The sequence below is a fragment of the Physcomitrium patens genome, chromosome 16, assembly GCF_059467195.1.
Source record: "Physcomitrium patens ecotype Gransden chromosome 16, ASM5946719v1, whole genome shotgun sequence".
Taxonomy (NCBI): domain Eukaryota; kingdom Viridiplantae; phylum Streptophyta; class Bryopsida; order Funariales; family Funariaceae; genus Physcomitrium; species Physcomitrium patens.
Genome location: NC_143425.1, coordinates 10,679,365 through 10,695,598, shown reverse-complemented (window position 1 = coordinate 10,695,598; position 16,234 = coordinate 10,679,365). Strand labels below are relative to the sequence as shown.

The 16,234-nt window shown below is 40.6% G+C and overlaps 2 protein-coding genes across 3 annotated transcripts; both read left to right on the top strand.

Moving 5' to 3' along the window:
• Positions 1 to 54: 54 nt before the first annotated feature.
• Positions 55 to 2,676, top strand: LOC112293629 (protein OPI10 homolog). The gene is made up of 3 exons (XM_024543281.3): positions 55 to 560; positions 1,548 to 1,770; positions 1,987 to 2,676. Exons 2-3 carry the CDS (start codon positions 1,668 to 1,670, stop codon positions 2,451 to 2,453), a joined length of 570 nt encoding a protein of 189 aa, XP_024399049.1. The 5' UTR covers positions 55 to 560; positions 1,548 to 1,667; the 3' UTR covers positions 2,454 to 2,676.
• Positions 2,677 to 10,570: 7,894 nt separating this feature from the next.
• On the top strand, positions 10,571 to 16,084 carry LOC112293508 (glucosamine inositolphosphorylceramide transferase 1). 2 transcript variants are annotated; one of them, XM_024543005.3, is made up of 5 exons: positions 10,571 to 11,791; positions 12,089 to 12,822; positions 13,341 to 13,463; positions 13,627 to 13,794; positions 13,928 to 16,084. In XM_024543005.3, the coding sequence occupies exons 2-5, from the start codon at positions 12,484 to 12,486 to the stop codon at positions 15,602 to 15,604; spliced, it is 2,307 nt and encodes a 768-aa protein (XP_024398773.1). In that variant the 5' UTR covers positions 10,571 to 11,791; positions 12,089 to 12,483; the 3' UTR covers positions 15,605 to 16,084. The 2 variants fall into 2 exon arrangements, with proteins under 2 accessions (XP_024398773.1, XP_024398772.1); XM_024543004.3 differs by having other exon boundaries at positions 12,039 to 12,822.
• The last annotated feature ends 150 nt before the right edge of the window (positions 16,085 to 16,234 follow it).

The window sequence follows — 16,234 nt, the reverse complement described above, 5'->3', positions numbered from 1 at the left end:
GGAAATTATGATAATCCATTTTGAGACTGGATTTCAGAAATAGTGACACTTTATTTGTATTTTTTATTTTTTGTTTGAAGATTTGCTATCAAAACGGCAGAAGAGCTCAGAGGGCCAGCGACTACCAGTACCATATGCTTGTTTCGCCTGTATTGGCTTATTTAGGGTTTACGAACCGATGTAGACATGAATGAAGAAGGATAGGCTCCGGAAACCCTAATCCTAATTCCTCTCGGAGCAATTGTCCTCCCTCTCGATCAGTCCTCCTTTCCTCTCAGCATAGTCTGCGTTAACGCTCCAGTAGAATTCTCTTCCCTCCTACCTCATTCTGTTATTCTCCTCGAACTGTGAGCTTGGACTGAGCTCCCCTCGTGCAGATTTTCTGACAGGATCGTTGTCTCGCGCTTGGGTTTGCGTTCTAGATCGCTCCTGCTTGATCACTTGTGCCCCGGAGTTGGATTTAGTGATGGTGGGTTGTTCCGTATTGAGCCGGAGCCATTGCATCCTAGGATTCGTCGAATTCGAAAAATCGTTGCTGCATGAGAGAAGGTTACACTGAGGTACGTCTGCTGTTGCCTCGCTGCTCCGTTACAGTGAAATGAAACGAAACAATCTCTGAGTTGCTGCGAGAATCAATCGGAGGGTTCATGTCAGGCATTTTTATCGTCGCAGACACTACCCTTATTTATGCCCTTATTGGTTCTTTGGATTGTGATATACGAGTCTGAGGGCAAAAGGAACTTCGTGAAGTTTGCCCAATTGAAGACAGTACGCTCGATGGGCCTTGATTGTTCGTTGCCAGGGAATACTTAGAATTCGTGTTCCAAGGTGGGAGTTGGGCTTCCTGTTACCCTTTCGAGACTTTCGAATACTTCAAATATTGTTTACTGCCTGGTGTATACCAATAGTCGATTGCGCGCGACGGGAATCGTTTAGGTTGAGTCTCTTGGAGATATGCCGAGGTTTAGGATCGTATGTTTCGTGGATTGCACGAAACTGTTGGCTATTTGTGCGTTGATATCGAAAGGTTTTCTGAAGTCTAGGAATATGGCGAGAACAATTTCTATACTTTTCATATACAGGCAACCGTACAGTTGTAGCTAGTTAGAATACTGACTATCGAATAGAATGCTGCATTCTGGCCCTTTGCAAGAATCACAGTATCCAATGCAATTGACTGATCTTCTTCCTCCAAAATAATTACGAGAATTTGTCGAGCGTTCTCTAGGCTGGTCTCTTAAGCTTCCGTGTATGCTGACTCTGGAAATTGGAACTGTTGATATTAAGGATAGTTGCATGGAAATAATGCCACTTGAACTCCAGAATTTCGTCAGTAAAACGCTTTTTGAAGTTGAATCTCACACTGTCTATATCAGAGCACTTTCTCAACTTTATTTTTTAAATACTTTATTTGTTGTCTTACTCAATGTTTTCAAGTACTATAGCATTGGTTAGTAATCGGTCCCTTCACTGTTGTGCAGCAGAATGTGGGGCTCTTACAGTTTTTTTTCTTCTTTTTTTTTCTTTTTGTTTTTTCTTTTTTACAGATGCGACGAGCTTCCAAATTCTTCAGTGGAGCAGTAACGGTGTTCTGGTCAGATGTTCAACAGCGCTTAATTGAAAAAGAAAAACATTTTGAGCTGGGAAGGACGTGAAATTTTGTGAGGATGTTTGGCGTCTTGTTTCCTAATCGAAGCTTTCCGTTGGGGATCAGTACTTTCAACCAAGTTGATGAACACCGGTGGCTACTGGATATGAATTATTTCGTTGGTAAGTTCTCTTTCTAGCTTTTCTGTTGTTCAGATTAGTCATCTGGATCTATCAATGTTGGATATTATAAAACCATCTTTGAGTTTTTGTAATTACAGTCACGTCTTATGAAACATCGCTTGCACTCTAATGTTTTTGACACTTATGTTGCAATACTATGATGAGCATTGTTACATTTTTGCAGAGGTAGTTAAATGTTGACTTGCATGTTTGCAGGGGAAGCTTACGATCAAGTAAAAGAGATGTGTGTCTTCTTGCTCAATGAAATGGTATTACCAGCTGGCAAATCCTTAGCCGTGTATGTGCAAGCCCCAGGTTCACAATTTGAATATCGTGGTGCTGTGCATAGTGCATGTCCTTCAGCTGTCTTCCCTCTTCTTTGGCCCGGGGCAACCTCCGGCCCAATGCTACTGACGGGGCCTGGTGCACCTGGTGCCTCTGCACAAATTGGTATCTCAGTTGAAGATCTCGCCACTCTTCCTTCCCTCAACGTGGGCCATCAGAAGCGGGTGGAGGAGATTGCATTGAAAGTCGGCGAAAATTTATTCAACTTCATGCAATCTTTTGGTACCACTCAAGGTGGCAAACTAATCGTTCCCATGGATATCTTGAACCAATGGTTTAAGAAGTTTCAGGAGAAAGCTAGAAGAGATCCTGATTATCTTAATCGCTTCACCATGTAGTGTAGTTCAAAGCCTCAAAGATCAAAGCTGTCTCTTGATTCCCTCTGTGGTTGAACTTCTTTGTTCAGTTCCCAAGTTTTTGTACGTTATGTGGATAGTACATAAAAAGTAAAAAATAAAAAGCGATTTGCGTAGAAGCCCACAAACATGTTCACAATGATCATGTAATACTCCGTGAACCTTTGGAAATCCATCACTGACCCATCTCGGGACTTCATAAAAACCCTTCACCTGTAAAGTTCTCTATGCACCATCTTTATTCCTCGTGCATCGAGTCTCATTCTGCTATTTCACAGTAGCTGCTCTGGCACCTTAATATTGAATCTTGAACTTCAAAGTTACATTCATTTTTTATGGTATCATCAGGAAGAGGAGATTCTACATGTAATGTGGCATTTCGCCATAGTGCCGAACTGCCCACCAAGACACGTGCAGAGACCTTCCCCTTAAGTTGCATGTACTCTGTTGTGATGAGTTGAGACAATCACCGCAGTGACTCATCAGATTGTGAACAGTGTGCACAGCCGAGCTGTCACCTTCAAAGACAATTTAAGAGTTACGCGTTGAAAGCCGTGAGGATCGTCAGTGCCGTGCCACTGTTATCCGGAAGCCACCCGCTTCATGACACCGAAAACCCACAGGAATACAGTAAAGAGGATTGTTTTGTAGCTTATTAACGGCATGCTGAAGGGCCAAATCAGGGATATCCACCTCAGTAATCTGCGCCTTCAGCTGTCAGACTATTAAAAGGAATTGTCCCTGTGCCATTAGGAATCCCAGTTTATTTGCCACATACATGCTGCTATACTTTATGGGCAATTTTGCTATAAATGCGTAAAAGAATGTTCCTTCATGTTGTGACTTTTCTTTAAAACTTGAAATTTAATTAAAACGTGACCAAAACATGAGTGTTTAACATGTCTTATTGAAGACATGAGAATTAGTATTCACAAAGATTTTCAAAGTATCACAAAGAATACCATTAATGATTGGTGGCATGACCCATTTATCAAATAGAGACTGTAGCTAAAAGTCTCTATTTGATTGTTTAAGTTTGCAAGGAGAGCAGAAGATTGAATTAACATTGTTCAAGCTTAACTTGTTCAAATGCATCTGTGTACTTTGGGACATTGAAGCCACATTCACTCTTTCACACTACCTTCTTTATATATATTCAAAAATATCTTGGGTAGTAATCAGCACTTGATATTGCCATAAACAAGAATATGGTGTACAAATTACTCAAGCTCTTGTTTTTGAAAGAAACTTCTCAAACAAAGCTTTCATGGGTGCTTAATTGGACAAAGGACATTCTGGTGGTGCACTGCCAAGCCATAATATTGGAATGTATGAGAGATACAACTCCAAATGCCAAAAACCACAACAACAACACATTCTCCCTTCACCCCAAACCACAACCCTAAAACCAACACCTTTTTCTCATGTGCCCAAATGCAATTCTTCCTCCATATCCACCCAAACCCAAAGCTACAGACAAACCATTCCTTCCTCTCCACACAGAACATTAATCCAAACCAAGAACACCCATCATCATCATGATCATCAAACAATTCTGGATCTATCAACAGTAGGTTAATGGAATGCATAAAAGAATAGTTGTCAAACATGAATAACTCCCAATGTTAAGTCCTTTTCTTTCTCTTCCTCTTTCTTCTTCACCACCAGGTGTATGTCTCCATTTTCAGAAGGGTCTTCCCTTTATGATAATGAAAGGGCCCAACTCCTCCAAAGCCTCCATGCATTTGGTACAGGCCTCTGGACAGCACAATTCTGGTATAAAAGTTAAAAACGTACAAGAGGAACAAAGTATAATGTATATCTGGAATCGTATATACTATACGGATATGTGGTAAATACGGATATATATAGAGCCGGTGGGATGAGACAAGGAGGGGGATGCGGGACCAGGATGTGTGCATAACGCCGAAAGATCATTCATATGGAGAAGGGCCGCGGTGTCTATTCCTTTGCCCGATGTCGACACGCCGAGTCCTTGTCAGCGTGATGTGGACCTGATCCAGTGCGTCTTCTGGGGAACGTGTTCCCCCTCCCTCTGGGTGAGATGCCAACCTCGTTTCATCACCTCGCTGCACCGAGGTGCCGATTTGGATATTCAGGTTTTGATCTCTCCTGATACCAGTTCGTGTCTTCATAAAGTTCTGCTATGTAGGTGATTGTTGATCTTACTGATTTGTGAAGACATATAATCTTGAAGTCTTACAATGCTTGAGAAAACAAAATAAAATTGATAACAGTTTAGGGGGGAGAAACCAAGGGGATAAACAAGAGGAGACAAAAACCATCTTTGATCAGTTGCATATCTCATTGTTTTCAAAAAAAATTGAAACAAAAACTCAACTTTTGATCTATTAGCGATCAAAATCTGCATGTTGTTGTTGCAGATTGCCAAGAGTAGTAGTGCAAGTTCACTGAGCATGGAGCTTAGAAGCTCCCAATAGTAATTTTTAGTAAACATTTTTTGTGGCCAACAACACAGGTTATCACTAGTGTGTGTGTGTATATATATATATATATATATATATACAGATTGTAATAATGCTATTACTGCCCATTAAGTTTCTCAATCATATTCAAATCTTTAAACTTCTCTCTCTAGACCCCCCCCCCTTAATTATTTTTCTCCCTTCCTTAACACATGTCAAATTTCTACATGATGATTTGAAATTGTTGTACACCTTTTTACAAATAGTGTTACATTTCCAAAGGGACAACTTGAACTGATGCAATATTTGGAAGAAAATAATAATAATAATAATAATAATAAATCGTCACTCTAAAGGTCTTTATTTGCATCAGAATCACTTTCATTATATTGGCCCACCTTTGAAGTCCCAAAAGATCTTCAAAATCCCATTACAGCACATTGCTGAGTTTGTTCCAATAGTGCTACTAAGCTTACATCAAAGTGATCAAATTTTAGGACTTTGCAAAAATAAAAAAATGTCCTCTAATTTTGTCATGCTAGTCAAAGAGTTCACAAAATGGTGTATGTTTGTATTTGAAGTAAATAAATAAAACAAAACAAAACAAGACAAAAATGTATGCTGATTGAAGGCTGATGTTGCAAGTGTAGTATGTTTGTAGGCGAACGTTAGGTAATAATTTCTCTTTTCAAAATAAAACTAATGGAATCATAAGTTTGTAAATCGATACATTATTTTCTTAGCATATGTTGTTTGGGATTGAAAACAGATTTGAAGTAGTTATTGACAAATATCCTTATATGTGTATACTCTTATATATTTTAAACATATTGTAATGGGATTACTATCAAAAACGCATAACAGATAGAATAGGAGTTATGTCAATTTTATCTTTTGTGAAATTATTAGGATAGCATGATGACCCATGTATTTTTAATTATTGCATTTTGCAAAGAGATTGAGCTCATTTTGTATAATTTTAACATGTTAGGTCAATGTAAAGATGAGCTTGGTATCTTATTTTATTTACTTTTGGATGTAAGTGTGGCATATCATGAGAATGTATAACATACATTTATTCTGCAAAACCCTATTAAAAACAGGATATGTGGTAGGCATTGATAGTGGTTCTTAGTCACTTCATATATATATATATATATATATATAAAAAAAAAATAAAGTTGGTCTTCATCTGTAATTTTTAAAAATAATACTTTTTAGATTGTGGTGACAAAACTCTTGTTTGCTAATCTAAATTTAATAATTATCTTCAAAAAGAATATTACAAAAAATAAAAAATACAAAGATTTTGTTTAAATTATTGAAATAATATAAAGTAAGAGCAAATACCAAATTGAGTGTGGGTTTGATTACATACATTTTTTTCCAAAGAAGCAAATTTTAATCCAATAGATGGTAAAAATTGTAACCACCTGAATAAAGAGTTCCTTATATCCTAGGCATATTTTAGTAGAAAAATATAATAATAATAATAATAATAATAAATGAATAAGTCTCTTATTTACAAACAACTCCAATTGTAATGACCTTAAATGTTTGGTGGTAATAATTGTTTGATCCTCAATTTTTTAATATCTGTTGAAGTTACACAGATATAATAAAATAAAATATAAATATAATTTGGATTCTTAGTATGCTTTTAGAAAAAACATGTGTAAAAACTCATGTGTAAAACTTTGTGTAAAACTTTGTATATTTTAATGTTGATGACATAATACAATGAAATGTCTTTTAATATAAAAGCATAAATATTTTATATAATATTCTTAAATTATACCACATTCTTTATATTAATTTGAATATCTAAATAGTAAAGTTATGTATAATCCAACAATTGTCATATGCTTAAGATATCTTTGATTTAATAACATACTATACTAAAATTCAAGCTCTTTCTTCTAACCATGGTGTTTATTATAATATTGAGATTAGCATCTAATTTTGTAAAAGCATGTTTTAAAATACTTCCATGCAATGCTATGTCCCATTTTAAATTTAAACAGATTAGAGGTTGTCAAAGTTGCTGAGAATATTTGTGCATATGCTGGATAAGAACATTGGCTTTAATCAATTATTTGACGATTTATTATAAACAAGCTTATTTTATTTTCAATAATAATTATTAGCATGCAGAAATCAATAATGGCTGTTTGAGCAGAACATGAATTGTTAGAAATTAGATCTATTTGACATAGAATTAGGAAAAACATGTATATGCAAAACTTGCCTAGTTCTAGATTAAGGACAAGAAAATTACACAGTGAGGGTGTGGTATTATACCATGAAACAAGGGAATGGGGAACTTTAACAACAATATTAAAATAACCACAAATAAAATACATATACTGAAATTCACAAATAAACATTGCTAACAACTCTCTTTGCCTGTGCATACATGCGTACATATACACATACCCATGTGCACAATGTCAAACAAATGAAACTGACTACAAACCCTTACAACTTAGGACGACCCACCAAATTCACACCAAACCCTAGCCCTAACCCCAACCCCATTTCCTCTTTAATGCCAACGACCAGATCATTATGGACCCACAACCGCCAATATCTGGGAACGCTGAGAGCACCGGATCCCAGATGAAAACATACCGACACGTGTGCGCACAATCCCGCAGCGCACATGCTGACTCAGCGCTGGAATGAGTACACGTGGCTCCCTGGTTGTGCGCACGTCAATATTACGAATGTTCTCAACGTTCTCACAGTGAAAAGAGAATATGGGAACCATTCCGCCAATTGCCCTTAAAGACGGTTGATGATTTTAGGTTGAAAATAAATTCTATATATGGACGAGAATGCAAAAGCCATATTAAGGGATACTCACTCATCTGGATAGATTTGCCTTATTATTTCTATTTCTAAGATAGTGACTAGATTTTTTGTCTTGAGTTTAATTGACTCCTTGAAAAAGTATTCTCAATATGTGACCCATTCTCTTTTAGGGGATGGTTTTCTTTTTTCTTTTAGTAAAGAAATGAGACTGTTGAGGGTAGATTTTCATGTCCTGTATGAAATGGACATTTGTTGCAGAAGGGTCACTTTCATCATACAAAAAGCCAATTTGAAACCAATGAAGTCCATAGTTGACACCGTCACCAGTATCTAAAGCAAAAATTAAAAATTAAAAATAAATAAATGAAGTGTGACAATAGCTCTTCAGCATCACTTCCTTATTTGAAGCTCAACTTCTGTTTGTTTGGAATTGATCTACTGTACTTACCATTTCATTGATGCCCAGTTAATATATATATATATATATATATATATACATGGTATTTGAATATTTAATGTCAAGGGCCAACACAATATTGTGACATTAATTTACAACTTTTGTTGTGAACAAGTGAAATACTCTGTGTCATGTCAAAATCATTTCATTTAACCTTTTTTTTTTTTTTTTTTTTTTTTTTGTGTGTGTGTGTGTGTGTGTGTTTTGCTTTAGAGATATTAATACTGAAAACAACAATCTGTTGTCACAATTTTATGTTAGAATGATGAGGTAAAACATTTGTTGAATCAGTTACAAAAGAACAAATCTAAAGATGAATAATAAAATTAAGTTGTTTAGTTCATTGTAAATGTTTGAAACAAGCAAACAAACAACACAATGTATATGTAGTAAATGAATCAAAATACAAGTACAAAACAAGGAAAAAATCACCAACTTAAAAGCTACAACCATAAGTTATAATTGTACACCAGTCACATGCTTATCATCCGTATATTCAAAAAAATGAAGGTTGTGTAAAGAACAAAATATATGATAAAAGAGTCCAAAAAGTCTTCTCTAGTATTTAATTATCATCCAAAGCAGAGATAAACCCAGTGACAACCAGGGTTAGGATTTAAGATTAGGTTTAGGGTTCAGACTCAGTGTGAGAATTCTAGGATTTTGATGTTGAGATTGGGTGGGGACAGAAAAAGATTGGCTTTGAAGGACTGACCTTGTTGGAAAAGCTATCTTTTATTTGGATTGTAGGTATTCAACCATAAAGATAATGATTGATATCCCATGGCCAAATAGGCAAACACCCTTGTTACAGTCCCTTGTAAACAGTGATAGAAACTGTAGAATATGGAAGAATATATGTTCATATAAAATAATATCATAAAGTTTTTATGTTTGTATAGGGTATTTTCATTGTGTACATTGACTGACATACAAATGTAAACCTTGTCATGTGTAACCAATGGCACATACATGTAGCCAAAGATATGAATGTTGTGAGTAAATTCTGCATTGTAGAATGATTGCTGATAACAACAACAGTGGTAATAAATTGCATGGGAGAGGTTTGTATTGTCATTCTAAAAGTGCCTCCAAAATGGGCTGACTTCCATTTAAAAAAGAATATTCACATACTGTTTTTGTGCAAGTCCCAGTGACATTATTCATTACCTTAAAACTAAAACTTCTTCATATCAGAGTTTCAATGTTTACTTGTGCTTCAATATCCATATTGTAGAACATATATGCATATGTATGGAAGAGTTTAAGTTATAAAGTGTTTCAGTCTTAGTATGCTAATCTGGTATTTCAGTGTTATGATGATTTGATTAATTTATATATATATATATATATATATATATATATGTATATATATATATATACACTCACAATCATAAATAATGTGAAGGTAGTAAGTTTGATGTCAACTCAGAACAAAAATTATTTCAGAATTAACAGACATTTTCTAAAATGTGCCTTCTTAAATATCTGAAACAAACTCTAAAAGACAGCATTATTGATAATTTAATCTAACACAAAAAAAATTCCAAGTAGGTTCAATATCGGCATCTTGAATTTCTAGTGTCATCTAAAGAAAGTTAAAGAGAAAAGAAAAGTGAGTGGTTTTAATATTACTTCATGTAATGTAAGCCATAAATGTAGTTGGTTGCTATTTTCATCACATCATTTTTTCTATGAATGAGTTGGAAATTTTCCAAAGTAATTCCAAATTATAAAGAAGCTGGTATTTTCTTTTCAATGACAAGACACAGAATGATACATTGGAAGTCTATTAAACATCTTGGCGAATTAGACAATTCAGTGTGTTTAAATTGGACGACATGTTACAACAGAAGATAAATAAAATGTCCAACACGTTTGATATTTTTTTAAAAATATTGACCTTATTGCATTATTTATTTACTTTTGCAGTTTTTTATTCTTTATTTTTAGTGCATACCAACTCAAATATGTAGAACATGCATGCTCATAGTAATTGTTTGAAAATTTTATAATCCACACATATATGTACATACATACATACATACATACATACATACATGTAATTCTTCCAATTATTCTATCACTTTTAACAATATAGAGGTTGTTTAGTCAAGACAAAACGGAACCTTATCCTTGCTCCTAATTGCATTACGAATAAAATTAGAACCTTATTGCAATAACTTATAAGTGACACACTGCAGAGGTTATTTAGAAACAGCTGTCTAACAAGACTTGCAACCCAAGCTTCTACAAAAAAGTCACATGCAATTTCCTGCAGAAAAGCAGCATATTGAAATCTTAAAAAGATTGCAGAAAATCAACAGATGGGCAGACAGAAGTGAGTTTCTTGAGCCTGCGTTGTTACACTGTAGTACACAATACAATATTTTATTATTCGTGGCGGGTATATCCTGACAGCATGACTGCAGCTAATGTGGCTAAAGAAGAGAAACTAGAATACAAGCAACATGAGGAGGAGGGACTTTGAGAGTGAAGTGAGCAAGGGAATGCAACTCCGAAGGAAGAGGCAAAACCGCCAGTTGTGACCCCCCGCCCCGAGCCAGACACTGTGTGAACGCGTCGAGTCAGACCCGACCCAATCGCCTGCCCCAGGTCGAATCCGCGGAAGCAATGGCACGCGGTAACGAAAGCGGCGGGGAGGGGGTAGCAGGGAGGGAGGAGATCAGAGCTGTGCCAGGAATACGACTCGCGGTCCCACAGCCTCATGGAGTGGACGGCAACTGCGCGCGCCTGAGGGAGGGAGCGTGAGTTGACGCGACGCTGCATGATTCTGGTTACTCGCCCGGCTTACAGACTGCGTGCGATGCTCCCGGTCCCGCTTCCCTTGGGATCTCATTGGGATTTTCGCTGCTCGGTTTCGTGTTCGCTCTTTGGATCAAGGCTCGCACGTGTCGACTTGAGTCGGTTGAGCGGTGTGTGGTCGGATGTTCCCGTCCGTCCGTAAGTCCGTCCGTCTGTCGGTTCCCGGAGTTCGTCGCGGCTGCTGCCCTGGCGTTCAACGCTTTGAGTCTCGCAGTTCCTGACAGCAGAGAGGGAGCTTCATTATCGGATTGCGGGTTCGTTCCGTTTTGTCGCTCATGCAAGTGGTCGCATTGGCCTCTGCGACGTGGGTGGGACGCGATACTGTGTTGTGGGATTCAATTGGAGTCGTCGTTCAGGTTCTGGGGGGTTGTGTGTCTGGAATGCTGGAGCTTTCGTCGGACCGAAATCGGGACCGGGTTTGCGAAGCAGGTGCGTTGGAAGGAAGCCGGGGGGCTGGGTTTAATAAAGTCCGAGCCGGAAACCGAGGCGAGAGTTTGGCAATAGTGGGTCGGGAGGCTGCGACTGCGTTACGTATCTCTTGCTTTCTGGTCCAGGCGTGTCGTGTAGAGCATTGCATCAGTTGCAGCTGCGGACGCTTCTCTGGATTGGGTATTCGATTTCCGAGCTCTTGTGGTTTTCAGATCTCGAGGTAGGTGGAGGAAGATTGCGCGTGCTAGCTTGCGAGTGCTGGGTGTTGGAATCTTCTGGTTGGAAGATTAGATCCTGGTTGCCGATCTTGACAGAGGGGAGTGGTCGAGCTTCATGCTTCGGATGAGGTGCTGAAAATCTCCGGGGTCTTTGGTTTTAGAAACTGCTGTTTCTGGTTTAGGGTGTCGATGGGTGACGTGTGTATTCATTAGTATCTGAGAAACTTCCCGCTTTCCAAGTTATTTACTCGGCACATGGTTTCAACGCTTAGGCTCTTGCTCCTCCCCTGTACTTTGCAATCGGGAATGTCTTCATCCTCGAGACGAACCCTCGCGTCGCCCGCATATCGTCCTTAACCAAATACCTCCGTTGCAGAGGGAACTTTGATGCCGAAATTTTCATGATACACATGGTTTGGACTTCAGGATAAACCGACAGACGTGAAGTAGCTGCTTCACGATATGACAACGAATCGCGCACTCCAATTGGAATTCCGTCTCTAGCGTCGAAAGCGTCTGTGATAGGTACGGCCTTTTCAACATCCCGAAACCATCCGGGTGCTCGCGCAAAGTTGAGTTAGAGCACAAGCTAGGCGTAAATTTAGGGTTGGCAGTAGCTTTGCTGGGATATCTGAAGAGCCTTGTGGGACTGTGCTTTGAGAAAGGATCGATTTTAGTGAGCAGGAATTTAGGTCAAGCAGTGTAGTTCGGAATGCAATCAAAATGAGGGCTTACAGGTGCTCAGGGACGTAACGAAGTGGTTACGGGACCAGCTGGGGGTGGAAACAACTATTGGTTGAACGCCAATTAAGTTTTCCACGATGAAGAGCACGTTGAGTCCAAGGGCGGCAGCGGGAGGTGACTGGTGTGATATGAGCAGCAAGTGTAAGTGTCGGTGGAGATGGTCTTCGTATGGCTTGTGCTCGAAGTGCCACGATAGGCTACAACACCGAGGGTGCGGTCTTTCCTTGGCGTTTTTGTATTTCTTCTGGACCACACTCTTTTTTGTGTTTGTGGGGAGTCTCTTCGCGTGGTTGGCGTTCTCGCCATACAAACGGCACATCGGCGCTGCTGCAGGATGCCAGCCGGATAATGAAGGATCATGGAGCATTGGAGTGTATCGTGGCAACTCTCCGTTCAACCTACAGCCGATTGAATCGGTCAGATCCATCATCTCTATGTATCTATCTATCTATCTTTGGTATTTCCACCAAATAGACTGGGTTTTAGGGTTTTACGACATTGGTTTCGATATTGTCGATTCATTACGGAGGGCTGTCCTCCAAATTCACGGCTAGTTCAATATGTAGGGCGTTTACTTGGAGCATTGGTTTTTCCGGCTGGATTATTTTATTTTATTTTATTCTATTTATCTTATAATTTGAAATCCCGGAGATAGTTACCCACATGGACGTATCATATTTTAAGAGAAGTGCTACTAGAACTCAGACGAGAGGGGTATACCATCAGTTTTTTTAAAGCTGTGAGCGAAGGCTTAGCCGCAAAAAATATATTTAACTCAAGTTCTTGTGAAACTCAATCTGAGTCAGAACAATCAGATTAGTCGTGATGTGGACCCCTCAATATGAACTATTGAGGGTCAGGGAATTAGATGTTTTGTTCTGGCACTCTCAGGCGTGGAAATAGATTTGTGTTGACGTGCTGATTTGATGTGCAGGCAAACATACGGAATAATCAAACTGCAGCCTGGCCCGTGGCTAACCCAGTCTTCACATGCGCTTCCGTTACGGACATGAGCCATCCGAGCAATTTTGTGGCGTATCCCTTCCTGTTCGCCCATGTAAGAGCGCTACGACCAAACATTCCCCTGTTGGCTACTCAGACAAAGAGTAGTGGCTGATTCTTTGAGGCACTTTGACAATGTCGGTATGATTCCCACAAAAGCACACCGATTCATCCGAAAATTTTACATTTTCTGATGGTCACCTATTTTCTGAATACAGGGAGCGAAGATGTACATGTTCTTTGAAACAAAGAATAGTATTACGATGCAGGGAGATATTGGTGTGGCAGAAAGCACAGATCAGGGTGTTACGTGGACGTATTTGGGTATTGCTCTTGGCGAGGACTGGCATGTTTCCTATCCATACGTCTTCGAATATGGTGACGAGGTAACTAATCAATCACCCACATCCAACACCTCGCATCAAATGATTTGGACTGTTCCTTGTGTTGTTTGTCACTCTTAGGATTGCTAGCACCTTACTTAATACCTTATTTTATTTTATTTTATTTCTGTTGCAGATTTACATGATGCCTGAGGGTAGCCAAAACGGAGACTTGCGTCTCTACCGAGCTGTAGAGTTCCCCTTGCGATGGGTGTTTCACAAAACCCTGATCAGCAAGCCCTTGGTGGGTGCGTCAATGGTCAAGCACGAGGGTGAGTACTGGCTCTTTGCCTCTAACTTCCATCACTTTGGGAATCGAAAGAATGGACAGCTTGAGATATGGTTTGCTCCCTCCCCTTTGGGTCCCTGGGTGGAGCACCCTCAGAATCCTATTTTGAACGGCGACTCCAGCATTGGGGCTCGTGGTGGAGGGACGCCTTTTCTGCACGACGGCGAGCTTTATCGCATCGGACAGGACTGCGGTGAGACCTACGGACGCCGCTTGCGTGTCTTTCAGGTTGTGACGTTGACGAAGGAGAAGTATCACGAGGTAGAAGTGCCATTCAACCTGGACGATTCATCGAAGAAGGGTCAGAATGCCTGGAATGGCCATCGGACCCACCACATGGATCTCCATCAGCTCTCCTCGGGTGAATGGATGGCTGTCATAGACGGAGACCGAAGTCCTGCAGGAGGCGTGGCTTCGAGGTACATCCTTGGTGCAGGCGCTCTTCTGCTTCTCCTGTCGCTCAATGTCACGGTGGGGATCCTCTTCGGATACGTGAGCTGGGTAATCCCCCTCTTGCTCATGATTCCAGGAAAGAAAGCCGAGCCGGTGCTACCTTGGGTGATCCGTCCTCAATTTCCCACACGCTTTTTCAGAGCAGCCAGCCGTTTGAGTCGATCGGGCTCCTCCCTCAAGCGGATCCGCTGGCGGTCCTGCTTGTGGTGCTTGTTCCTCCTCGCCAGCCTCGCTGTCACCGTGCTCGCGACCTGCACGGTCGTGAACTGCTTCTTTGGCGGCAATGGTGCCGAGGAGCCCTACCCTGTCGACAACCAATACTCCCAGTTCACCATGATCGCCATGACATACGAAGCGCGACTCTGGAACCTCCAGATGTACGTGAAACATTACTCCCGCTGCGCGTCAGTCCGGGAGATCGTAGTCGTCTGGAACAAGGGCACTCCACCAGACCTCGAGGACTTCGACTCCGCTGTCCCGGTCCGGATCCGCGTCGAGCCCCAAAACTCGCTCAATAACCGTTTTAAGCCTGATGAGCTCATCAAAACGAAGGCCGTCTTCGAGCTCGACGACGACATCATGATCACCTGCGACGACGTCGAGAGGGGATTCAAAGCCTGGCGCGAGCACCCGGACCGAATGGTGGGTTACTACCCGCGGCTGGTGGACGGCACTCCGCTAACGTACCGCAACGAGCGCTACGCGAGGTCGAAAAAGGGGTACAACATGATTCTCACTGGGGCCGCGTTCATGGACAGCGAGGTGGCTTTCCAAAGCTACTGGAGCCCTGAGGTAGAACAGGCGCGCGCCGTCGTGGACGACCTCTTCAACTGCGAGGACATCCTCATGAACTTCATTCTAGCAAACCAGACCGCGGGTCGCGCTGTGGAGTACGTGCACCCCGCTTGGGCAATCGATACGTCGAAGCTGTCGTCGGCGGCGATTAGCCGCGACACCCAAGGGCATTACGACAAGCGCACCAAGTGCTTGAAGGAGTTCACTCGGATCTTCGGTGGGGTCCCCGTGAGGAAGTGGGGGTTCCTCAGCCGGAAAGATGGCTGGGACAACTGATTCAGTTTTTTTTTCGGCGTCTGGTCTAGGATCATTAGAGTAGGAAAGAGTCGGAGATATCGACGATGCTTAGCGCCACGATCCGTTGTAAAATCAGTATTCGACCCTGGTGCTTCGTCTCTCTTGTATACTAGTAATTGCAAGCCTTGTCGTCCTTCTTCTTCTTCTTCTTCTTTTTCTTTCCTTTTAAAATTTTTGTTTTTCCTTCGGAGGACGGGGAAGAGGAGGATTCATGGTGATCTCTCTGATGTCAATCGATGTTTCTTCTAGCAGATTGTTGGTTTGGTTTCCATGTATTAACGCTCTTTCAGAGTCGTTGCTGCTTTGCTCCCTCGTAAGACCGGCGCTGTGGGCCGCCTCCATCGTTGCCGCTTCAGGTTAGCGGAGAGTTAATTTGCCTATGAATTGAAAAGCACAATGATGATGATATGATACATTCTAGTTGAAGATAATAAAATCAACTCTAGATTTTTTTTGCCATCAATTGTTTATGTACTCATTTTTGATCTTTTTATTTATACAATTGTGTCACGTGACAATTTCTCATTGTTTTGTCATCATTCACATACTATTTTTTGTTTGTTGATTGTGCCATTACAGCTCACAGCACTGAAATTTTACACCTTGTGG

Excerpts from the sequence above, each read along its gene's own strand:
- LOC112293629 (XM_024543281.3), top strand. The coding sequence starts at position 1,668 with ATGTTTGGCGTCTTGTTTCCTAATCGAAGCTTTCCGTTGGGGATCAGT. Across the intron at positions 1,771-1,986 it reads GGATATGAATTATTTCGTTG|GGGAAGCTTACGATCAAGTA; the intron begins GTAAGTTCTCTT and ends GCATGTTTGCAG.
- LOC112293508 (XM_024543005.3), top strand. The coding sequence starts at position 12,484 with ATGAAGAGCACGTTGAGTCCAAGGGCGGCAGCGGGAGGTGACTGGTGT. Across the intron at positions 12,823-13,340 it reads ACCTACAGCCGATTGAATCG|GCAAACATACGGAATAATCA; the intron begins GTCAGATCCATC and ends TTTGATGTGCAG. Across the intron at positions 13,795-13,927 it reads TCTTCGAATATGGTGACGAG|ATTTACATGATGCCTGAGGG; the intron begins GTAACTAATCAA and ends TTTCTGTTGCAG.